An 11866-nucleotide genomic window follows, 5' to 3' on the forward strand; every position below is an offset into this window, starting at 1 on the left:
TAAACAGAAACGAACTGTCTGTTTTCAAAGACAACGTTAACTGCTAGATTTCAAAACTGAGCGATAATGAAAGTCAGCCTCATTTCTTTGAAATAAACAGCATGTCACATTTTGTTTTTCACTTTAAAAATGCCATTGCCAGTGGCACACTGACCTTGCCCGCAATGCTGTTGACAGCATACCATTCAGATTTATTTCACCTTGTGATACATTCACTGTAATATTCACAAAAAATGCTGCTTTAGAGGTCCTAGCAGAGGATCTTAGAGCACTGCCTCCAGGCTGCTTACTGGTGAAGTCAGATATTTCAGATTAATCCATCATTGCTGAGCCTGCACTGTATTTCCTGAACACTGCTGCGCCCGGGGGCCTGCTGCTGAGGTAGGAAACGGAACCCAGACCCACATTTTGTTCCCTCTCAGGACCCCAAGCAGCCAGGAGGTGACCGCTCTCCCGCAGAGCAGCGGAAGGGACGCAGAGCGGTGCCTCATCCGCACGGGAACCCCGCTCCGTCCTTGGGGCCGCCACCAGCAACAAGCGGCGAGCCCAGAGCCGGGGTTGAGGCAGCGGATCGCAGCTGCACCCGCGGCCGCTGAACCCTCGCACCTCGGCTGGGGCGCAGGGACCGACACCAAACCGCCCAGGGGCTCCGCTCCGCCAGGGTCTGCCCTGGCCGTTCCACGTCCGCCTTCTCACGCCACCGCTGCCCTTCACCCTGAGCAGGAGCGCGCTGCTCCGGCGCGGGCAGGGAAAGAACCACTGACACCTGCTGGGTATTTTTAATACAAATCTTTATTTGTGAAATACAGGAGAAGCTCACAAAAATCTTGAAGAGGTGAAGTGCATGGATCTGCCCTCAACCATCCATATTTTGCTGCTGCTTTGTTTTTGCTCCAGCTGAGTATTAATTTATATCCAGGCCAGAATACATTGGGTTTGTATTCAGTCCAACATCAGAATGAGAGTGCAACTTTACTGGGAAAGCAGCATAAAGTACAACAAAGTACAGAGCTGTTGTGTCAGTAGAAAGGTGGGAGGGGAAGGCATCTTTAATGACGTGTTCAGGCAGTTGCCTATAATCAGGTGAAATGAACCAAAGAAATTTGAGATTTTGCCTTTAGATACAGGCAGGATAGTGGAAAACTCGCGTATGGCTTCAACAGCAAAGGCTGGCCCCAAGTCAGTTGGCAACACCACAACAACAGTCTGACAACAAACTGTGCATTTTAGTAAGCGTGGAGTATAAAAAAACCACACAATACTCAACATCACACACATGCACCGACGTCAACACATTGCCAGGTTTCTAGCAAACGTATGTCTGTGGGGGAAACAAGAAGAAACAAACACATATTAAAGGGAAGAAGACTAATATTATATTGTATCCAGCTATAATACCTAAAATTAACCTGACCACATTTAGACAGCCATAGCATGGCTCTATCACACTGCAGTTACAGCACAGGAGTGAGAAGACAGTGACAGCTTTGGAAGAGCCCCAACATTCAACCCTGTCAATTAAAACATGAAACACGTTCTTAGCCATAATGTGCATGCGTGTGATATAAATCATATCTGGTCCATACCTTAAGCCACTGCAATTCCAACACTACCACTACGATACTGATTTTAACAACATGCTCAAACTGTTTAACAAGACTAAAGAAACGTGGAGGATATTTCACTTCCTCACTCAAAAAAACCCACCACCTTCAAAAAACCCTTCATACCTGTCTACAGGTTTTGTTTGCTATGTGCAATTTAATTTCTTCTCTTATCCTACTTTTACTAATCGAGGCCAGGATGCTGCAGGTCTCATTACATACAGCATTTTCTCAGTAGTCTATCAGCTGCTGTGAGCAAAATACGAGGCTAAAGCAATGCAGTTGGAACGAGCAGCCTACCAAAAGAGCACACCACGCTCTGCAACCACAGCATGGCTGTGGCAAAGACCACCGGCACCAGGAGAGTTGTATTTCAGGTGTATCGCCTATACAGTGCTGATCATCACATGTGCCATAGCAGGGAAGAAAGCCTCCCAGTTTCCACGCAGACTAACTTCACCGTGACAGCTGAAGAGTCAGCTGAAAGCATGTGGTCAATGCTACATGAAAAAGCTAAACACAACAGGGCTATATATAAGAAAAAAACAACTGTACACTGAATTGCTGCTGAAGAATACCTAAAAAATAGCTGCTGAGTAGGACTCCACAGTGCCATCAGAAACGACAGCGTTTCACGTTCCCCAAGGAGCGCGGGTGCCTTACCTCCTCGTGCCGGCAGCACAGCCCGCACAGCCCGCCCAGAAGGCCATTGACGACCTGCACAAAGCACAGGATGAACTCGATCGCTCCCAGGACAAGGAGGATGGAAAAGAGGGTGACGTTCCACTGCACGATGTTTTGGGGTTCCTGACATTCAGACCACTTGTTATACTCAAACAAGTACCTGTACATGCAATTAAAAACATATTAACGTTGTGACAGAGCAGGATGCTTACCATACACTAGAACCAAATTACACCCAGCCCGTAACTGCATCCAGGACAATCACTCTAAGTGATTAGGGATAATTAAGAGCTTCTGGCTCTCCTCACCTTGCAGTGTATAAAGATTCTTCTAAACCTTTTCTAGTTTCATTTACAAAGGTTCTGTGGCGTTGTCACAAATGAACGGATTACACCAGTTTGCACTGATGCAAAGCAACTTCAGAAGCAAGCCTCACAGAACAGATTCTTACACAAATCAAAAGACAAAATTTTGTAACAACTGCTATTCATAGTTTGTAAATCTCTCATGTCCTAAAACTTTATGCTTTGTTAGAAATGTTCAAAGATATGAACAGTTTGTGGCATATAGATATTATTATATTATATATGTATGTTCAGATCCCTTTCTGTAGGACAGCGGTTTTACATTGCTGTGGTTTTAAACTATAACAGGATGGGTAACTGATGCCATCTCTTTAGTTCTTAGAGAGTGAGAGGCATAAACTTATGAATGGATCTTGGTATGCGGTTACTGGATATTGCTGAAAGGGACTGGAATAAAGCCTATATGTACATGGGGGAAGATACAGCATCCTCACGGACAGACAACTTACCCTCCAGAGGAGTCAGTGAAAGGATAGGCCCAGTTTCTCTCTAGGTGAGTAAAGCAATACGGTCCATGAGACAAGCCCAGTGCCGAAATGATGACACAGTACCCAGAACCAAGGATCCCAATGAAGGCCGCCAGAACAGAGGACAGCATCTGTACAGCAAACACAGACATGAACGTTCAAGACAGCCACCATGGTCTCAGGGGTCTCTGGGGCTGAGCACAAAGGCTCCTTACCGCACAGCTCTTCCCGCAGTGCTCGTGGCCAAAGCACCCGCAGCAGTTGTCATCGTGGAGCCCAATGAATACCACAGCCGGGACGAGGACCTGGGGACAGAGCAAACAGACCACACATCACACTGCCCCTGCTGCTGCACAGACAGAACACAGCCCTTCACATTCATTCACTGCTTCTAGATTATCCAGTTTTGCTCTTATAGATTATCCAGTTTTGGTCCTATGTAACACTCTGGGCATCTCACTACTGATACCAGAAGTGCCAGCACAGGTATATTTCTATTTCTGTTTTATGTATACACAGCACTGAAGTGCATGAAGAGCCCATCGATAAAGAGTCTGTTGTGGTATTGCTGCAATTTGAAGTACTCCAACTTCACAAGTTTTTGTTCACTTTAAAGGCTGTATCCTGCAAATAAAATGCTTTGCAAAAAAAAAAAAAAAAAAAGAAAAAAAGCATTCACTTTCTGCTCTGTGAAAACTACAAGGTAAGTATCTCATAACTATTTTGCTAAAGAAAAAACTACTACCAGGAGATTAGTTACTGAAGAGTAGTCACCACTGCTGGTGTGGCAAACCAGTCTGACCACAGTAGAAAGTCTAGGAATATGTTGCCCAATTCAGGCAAACAGCTCATTACAGACATCCAGCCTTTTCTAGTGACAGACACGTGAAGTAACAAAGCAGCGGCTGTCTGTAAGAAACAGAAATCATCCATATGGCAGAGCTTTTAACAGAAAATCAATAAGAGGCAGAGTTGATTAAACAGAGTATCCTCCCCACCAGCACTAACTGGACTTAATAATAGTTTGCACTTAGACATTCTACACCTAGGAGTACTTTGGAAAACCATAAAGAGCAAGCAGAGTGTTATCTGCAAACTGCACAGATTTACTTAACAAGGCACTACAATAAGAACTGCCCATCTGAGCAGTCACGCACTCCTCAGCCCTGCTCACACCCACGGCTGAGCCCCAGCGCTGCGGTTTCTGAGTGCGTTCCAGGAGCATTCACACCAATTGCACCCACGTTATTCCACGAGTGAACCCCAGCCGGGCTTCCAGCGGGGCTGTGCCACAGCTGTGCCATGGCTGTAACATGGCTGTGTGTGCCCCTCCAGATCGAGGGCCCCAGCATGCAATCCCTTTCAACCTGTGATGAGCAGACACCTTGAGATCTGTAGCCTATTTCTAAGAGGACTTTTAAAAGCAAATGAGAAAGGAATTCTGAGCTCAAGGAACTTAAATATGCTACAGTGTGGTCCACAAAATTGAGAAGGTAGAAAATAGCTTCACATTAACAATGTCTTATTGTGAACGTCCTCAGTTCTTCATCCTTTGCTGCTACTCAGATGCAAAGCTTTGATAGCTGCCACTCGAGTCCTCCAAATAAAGAGCTAAGGCACAGAAATAACTGTCAACATCTCAGATAACAGAAATGATGGAATTGTAACTAAATGCTAGCTATCTAAGTGAATAGTTCAATGATATAACAAACATGTAAGATTTAACCGTTTATGCAAACTGTGACCTACAGAGAGGTTTGCTGCCAGTTTTGCATCTGGATCCTGTGACCTAGACCCAATGATTTTTTCAGCTCTTCAGTGACAAAATGCTGCAAATAAGATAACCAATAGCAACTAATAATACCTGTGGGTAATGTAGCTAATTTCTTTTGAAACAACTGCAGAGATTCCTGCTGACAAGATATTTGATCAGAAAGTTAGTGGTAGGAGAGGTAAAGAAACAGCTGTACCAAGTAGCTCCAAAATGACCTTGACAGAAGCCACGAGCTCATTACTTACCAGAAAGCCTCCGCCTAGAATGCCATGAAGGCACTCCACGTATTTGCCGAGATGATGCTCTGAAGCAAATCTTGTTTCGCCGTTGGGAAAATAAAGTAAAATGTTGGCCACGATGCAAAGCGAAGCAAGAATGAGCAACTTGTAGCCTATACATCTAGCACGCCCTCCAAAACACATGTCTTCGGCTTTCCAAACCCTTCTCTCACCTGTCCAATCCAACCTATCTCATACCTGTGCACACCTAAAAGGAGATCAGTCTTTACTGTCACCTCCTTAAATACTGAGGGTTACCCACGCACCTGATGACATGCACACCCCTTCGTCACCCCAACAGGGATGGCACAACACCACCACCCTTTTTAAATGCATTAATTGTGACAGACCAAACGCAATCAAGGAAACACTGAACGTGAGGTGATTTCACTCCAACGTATGATGCTTGGAATGGTCACTAGCAGACACGATCAGACACGAACAACAGGCTCCAACCACAACACAGGAACTGCCAGGGACTGAAGGAAAAAGGGGTTGCTTCCTTTGTCAGAAGCAGCTTGGACTTTGAGGTTTACAGGCTGATTCAGAGCAACCTGAAGCTGATTTCAGCTGTATTGAGTCAGAGTTTTGAGCATAAATAGAACAAGGTCTGCAGCAATGAGGAGTATGTAGAGCAGCCTCTGGCTTTGCCACCCTGTTGATGGAATAAGAGCAAACCTCATCAGGAGGTTGGGAAACAAATAAAATGAACACATAGGCTTCTAAGGAGTGTCCTCGTTCTTGCCATTACAAGAAAAGCTGAATTTAGATTAACAGCCATTTGTTAAAGCTAAACCAAGCAAACACTGGTGAAAAATACTGCTTCAAAAAGAGGATTATAAAGTACAGTCCCTGTAGTGAATTGTCATTTATAGAAACAAAACCGAAAACCCACAAACAAAGAGAAATGTATTCTGTCAGGGGTTTCCAAACTGTGACATGTACCAGCAACATTAATTTGCATAGTACATGGAGATACAAAGGGATCTGGAAAACTTAAGATCTACCTTCTCTCTCTGCCCTCCTGCAGCTTTTGCTGAAATGGCCACAAGCTTTCTTCTTCCCATGCACCCGGCTCAACACAGAGGCACGAGCTGGGAGCCCACTGCCACCACGCGATAGAAGGTAACCAAGAAATGCCCAAGCTAGATTTGGGAGCTGCTGCTGCCATCATCATCACATGGTGCAATTCTCATTGCAAAAACAGTAGCTAAACAAACCAAGTTTGGTAATGTACAGGATATTAGAAGACTATAGTGGGACTTTTTCAGTTATTCAGGGTGAAAAATACTCATTCAGTGCTTTTTTTGGTTGGTTGGGGCGGATCAGTTGTTTTGGGTTTTTTTTAACAGCTAGATAACACTGTAAAGAGAAGTGCAATTCAAACCCATGGTGTTTGATTTGCGATGTGAGCAACACTTCAGCTGAGAGCGCACAGAAAGCGCGGGGTGAGAGTGGCCTTTGCAGGTGTGGTTGTGCCAAGTCTCCTCCGGGTATTGTAGCTGCTGACCTTGGAGACTTCCTTCGGTGTGAGAAATATCCTCCAATTGTAGCAGCGTGGGCTGACCATCATTGTGCCTCCACCTTTGGTGACTCAAACAAGCACAAACACCATCCTGCAAGCTTCCTCTGCTGAAGCAGATGGTGCACAACCGAAAACTCCCTTTATTGTGTTATCCTAAAAAACCAAACCACTCCCCCCAAGAAACACCACTCAACACCTCCCCCTTAACTCCTGCACCACACACATGGCCGCTGGGAAGCGGATGTAAAATCCCTTCTATTTATAACCTGTATAATTGCTTTTTAAACACTTGATCCGAAATGAAATGTCACATAATGAGGAACATGCTATATTGAAAGCAAATTCTGTACGTTATCAAGCATGCAGGGCACCGCGTAGGCACTGCAGTCCACAGTCACTACCAAACCCTGCCCCAAACAGTACAGTCGTAGTTCAGATCACACTCCTATAGAATCATATAGGTTACAAAAATCTTGCACTTGTTTACTTCTCATGCCTGTTTGCTTCATAAATCTGAATTTTTCCTGCTCAGCAAAGTGAGCAGCGGTGGATTTGTGGAACACATCATGGGCACGTTGAGTTTTAAACAATGAAACTGGCCCACACGGGAGGAGCTCAACAGCAGGGCCCAACCTGCAGCTTGGATACGCTCCAGCACCACGGGATAGCAGGGCTTCCACCAGCGTGGAACCAGAACTGGGTGTCAAGGCTTTCAGACAAGAATCACAGTGTTTGCAGTTAAAGAGGTTCAGAAATTGCTTACTCACTCACAGGTGCTTCCCCACGGCCCATATTCTCTCTCAGAGGACTATTCCTGTGGCTCTGATGCCTGTCCTGGACCAAGAACCCATATTAAAAGGCAATCGACCACCCAGTGTTGCTAGAGACAATAAAAGCCTGATCCTAGGCCGCAGATCTGGTCCTGAGCTCTGGCCGAGGAGCACCGACCGCAGCATGGTACGGGATGGATGAGACCCTCACAAGGATGGCAGAGCCCTCGTGACAGCACGCCCAGAGGCCCATCGGGCAGGGCCACTGCAAAAGGCTCCCACGTTCCCTGTGGCAGAAAGGGTGGTTGTAACCAACTGCAGCTGCTGGCTTCATCCCCAAAACATCAGCTCTGCAGGATGATGGTTGTCAGCAGAACAGTGCTACACAGGGCAGGACGCTGACCCTCCGTGCCACCAAAGTGGCTAAAAGTAGGTGCCTTGTCCAATTACTGAGGTGTCCAATACCAACTCTAATTTCACGTGGGGTCTGAGGATCCAGCAGCCCCCCTATGAAAAAAAACCAACCACCTCAGTTGTCATCATTGCTCTGGCTCTTCTGTTGCAGCAGGACAGAGGCCTGCTTTTTTTTTTTTCTTCACAAAATAAAGATGTTAGAGAGAAACTAATGTTTCCTGATGAAAAAAGTGGGAGACCTCATAAACTGCAGTAGAGTTCTCTACGTTCAAGCTCTGAAAAGCTGAGCATTCTCCATCTTTCTGTACCTGCTCCCCAGGCAGCACGACAGCAGTCACAAAAATTACTTTCCCCAGCTCAGTGGTGTATTGGTAATGCTGTATTTTTGGACAAGTCCTAACTTTACCTATTACAGAGGGAAGCAGTTTATCAAAGACTGTCAAAGTTACCACAACTTGCAAAGTTACCAAATAATTGCATAGAGGGGAAAAAACCCCAAAACCCACAAAACCACAGAATTTTATTGAGAGAAAGAAAACTGTGAAGTATCGCATTTCTCCTACAAAAGCAAATTACTTCAACTACAACCAGCACCTCCGCCCTAAACCAGATTCCCAAGTGATTCATCACAATCAACAGGAGGAACTGAGTTGCACCAGCACAGAGAAGTGCCACACAAAAAAGGTGATCTCTGGGCTCCAGCAACCCATTCCCATACCCACGGGATCCTGGGAACACCCACACCCTCCAGAGAGGAAGTCAAGGGGGGTATCTGCAACGCAGACAGGGGCAGTCAGGGCCAGGCCTCCCTGTCGCAGTCGGTGCTGGCAGGGTCACACGGACGAGGCTCGGGTCCCCTGACTGCACCCAGGGCACTGGTGGCACCGCAGCCGCCAGGACCCCCACCCTGAGGACACCCCAGACCCGACCAGCTGCATTCGCCCATGGAAATGAGATCTTTACAGCTCAGCCATCCCAAATCCCCAGCGTTAATCTTGCTAATCCTCCCTGAACTGAATGTTGCCTTTTTTTTTATTTTACTGTTTTAGCACCCAAAGAGTTTCTCATTCCTTATAGCCAGACAGAGGATGAAACATTTGCAACAAATATTTCTGTCATCAATGTTTTCTGAGCAATCTCCTGATTTCAATTAAAGGTGCCAGGAAGATGGAAAGAAAGATGCCACTCTGCTGAAAAACATCATGTGTTTCTTCCTAATAGTTTCTCCTAATGCTCCAAATGGTCAGTCTCACTGCTCTACACTGCCTTACAGCCAGCCCTAGACATGTTTGCTCAAAGACACAATAGCGAGAATTGACAGACAAATGTCTTCCAGTTGTCTTGAAAACAAGATAAAGAAAAAAACCAAAAAGCTTTGAGGCAAATAATTTTGTTTTACATTACAAAAACTGGTCAGATGTGAATGAAGGGGGCTTTACTACTATCACTGCCATTTGGACACCCTACACCACAACTTCTACCAGAGTGTTTCTCATTATAACCATTTTTTGCAAAACCTCTGGTCACACCCAGCACTGGCAGAAGGTCCCTGGGAGGGCAGCACCGTGCCTGGGGACCAGCAGGGCCTGGTGACAGCACAGCGTCTGCAGATGGGACATGGCTGGGAAAGAACAGCATGGGCTGCACAGATGGGTCTGACACACCGGGCAGCAATGCACAGCATCGACACAGGTCACAGATCACACACGCACCCCGTACCAGCGGTTCTCATCTGCTCCCCCGCTGCTCAGCAGGTAGCAGGAGGCAAACACACAGTGTGAACACGCAGTCATCTCTGAGCTGAGTCCAGGGCAGCCTCATGGCCTCCAGAGCTCCCAGTGACATGAGGAGCACCCATGGCTTCCCTTTGATCCCAAGGAGAAACACCCATCCATGCCACCACCCACTGCTCAGCGGCAGTGGTGCATTGCTCATGCTTTCCACAAAAACTCTGTGCTGCAGCTGTAATTCCTCAGGAGGCCACCTCACCAGGCCATGCCAGGACACAGACCCCACCACGGCAGAGGAACCCGCTCTCCTCAAGTCCCTGGTGTCTACGGTCTCCTGGACACAGCCAGAGTGGAGTTTCCTTTGTTAATTACATGGCAGCTCCTCGGATGAACTAATGAGCTGGGATGAACTAATGAGCTACCTCTGAGGAGGAGCAACGTGCCGCTGCCATCAGCCGTATCTCTGAAGACAAAAGCAGTCACTCACACAGCTGTAAGAGGCACATGGGCTCGCTGGCTCTGCCACTGCCGAGACACAAAACCCATCTGAGCCACAGAAGAAGTCAGCTTGGAGCGAGCGCTCGTACCTTTATGTAACAACACACATTGACACACATAGAGAAGATCTAATTTATTAGTAATAATGCTGACCTAAGAAGGAGTCAGCACTGAAAACAACTAAAGTAGTTTTGACACTTACTCAATCACCACCTTGGAGATTCAAAAGCCTACAGCCAGGGCAGAGCTGCCACGAAATGAGTGGAAATTCCTCTCTTTAAACAAGAGCTCATAAACCTTATTAAAGAACAACTATTACTGACCCTGCACTCGCAGTGCTCCTGTAATGTCATTCCACAAGCAAATAAACCACTTCAAAAACCTGTTTTCTGGTGGCATATAAAAAACTATGATGTTGCCTGCATTGCAACTTCTTGCAACTATGTCATTATGATAAAAGTAGGACATAAGACAAATTCTATTTCTATTGCTGCCGCAGCCCGTGGGTGAAGCCTCGGCCATGCCAAATGGCCAACCAAAGTTTCCCTTGGACTGTAAGTACTTACACACAGATTTGCATTCTATATTTCTAGTCTATTTCTAAAACTGTGACATTCTTTCAAAAGCCAAACAAGCACAAAGCATTATCACCGCTGTACTATAAGCACATTCTGTTCTACACAGTGGCTGTGTGAATTGGGGTTAGTTTAGCATACACCCCTGTGCCTCACACAGCTGCTTTTGTGACTGCCCTCCCCGTAGGGATCTGCAGAGAACAGACCCTCAGTGCAAGACACCCAATTCCAACGCTTCAGAGACCATGGGACAGAAAATATCAGATTATGAGAGTATGTGATTTGGCTCTGGTGGTGCGACAGTGCAGCACCGCCACTGCTGCGTACAAACACCAGGAACCGCTGCTTATGTGGTCCTCGGTCACTGCTGCTGCGCCTGTGCTACACCAAGGGACTCCTGCCCTAACCATTTACTTTTCAAGCATTAAATTAGGATTATACCTCTCTTGGAGGAGTTCAAGCAAAGCCAGGCTGCAGCTAAGGCTTGTAGAGGGTTCATCCCAAACTCCAACGTGTTTAGCAGCACCTTTAAAAAGAATAAGTGAAATTCTACAATGAAGTAGAGCATACGTAACACAACAAATGTCACAGAACGTTTTCTGACACTTCATAGGAAAACTGCTGTTCTGCACATAAACTTTGTGGCAATTATTTTAAATTCAACTCCAGATGGTTTTTTTATTATTATTAATCTTCCTTGTAGAAGCTGAAAGCAGACACTTTGATGCTAGCAAAGCCAAGGGCTTGTCAAAAACTAGAAGCAGGCTGAAGAAGCGGAAATTTGCTGTGTCCCCCATATCGTCCTATCCTTGAGCCTCTTGGTTCCAATGAAACTGCACCCCTAGACTACAGGAGAGGCACGGGCTCGCATACGACACAGCAAGAGCTGCAATGGAAAAAGGGAAAAGGGTGTTCCTGTGGCCCTGGAGAGCATCCCAAAGGGAAGGAACAGGAAGAGGATTATCGCGGTGAGTAAAACAGATGTACAGAAAGCAGATGAAGCTTAATCCAACTCTTTGCCGTATCTGCTTGTAGCAACTTATTTTTTTATACTGTTAAGTATAAAGTAAGCCTGTGTTAGCTCTCGTTTTTCCATCAGCAGGGATGTCCATTATGCACACTAAACTGAAAAAAAAAATAAAATGTGCGACACCTAAGGAAAGCCTGAAACCAGCGGTAGAA

The 11866-nt window shown here is 46.0% G+C and overlaps 1 protein-coding gene across 1 annotated transcript; it reads right to left on the minus strand.

The window, feature by feature from the left end:
- Positions 1-487: 487 nt before the first annotated feature.
- On the minus strand, positions 488-5316 carry TM4SF1 (transmembrane 4 L six family member 1). Its single transcript, XM_010185539.1, has 5 exons — positions 5140-5316; positions 3336-3425; positions 3103-3251; positions 2268-2448; positions 488-790 (listed from the first exon to the last, which is right to left on the minus strand). The coding sequence occupies exons 1-5, from the start codon at positions 5314-5316 to the stop codon at positions 488-490; spliced, it is 900 nt and encodes a 299-aa protein (XP_010183841.1).
- Positions 5317-11866: the final 6550 nt, after the last annotated feature.

Source organism: Mesitornis unicolor, unplaced genomic scaffold (assembly GCF_000695765.1).
Source record: "Mesitornis unicolor isolate BGI_N332 unplaced genomic scaffold, ASM69576v1 scaffold17245, whole genome shotgun sequence".
Classification (NCBI taxonomy): Eukaryota; Metazoa; Chordata; class Aves; order Mesitornithiformes; family Mesitornithidae; genus Mesitornis; species Mesitornis unicolor.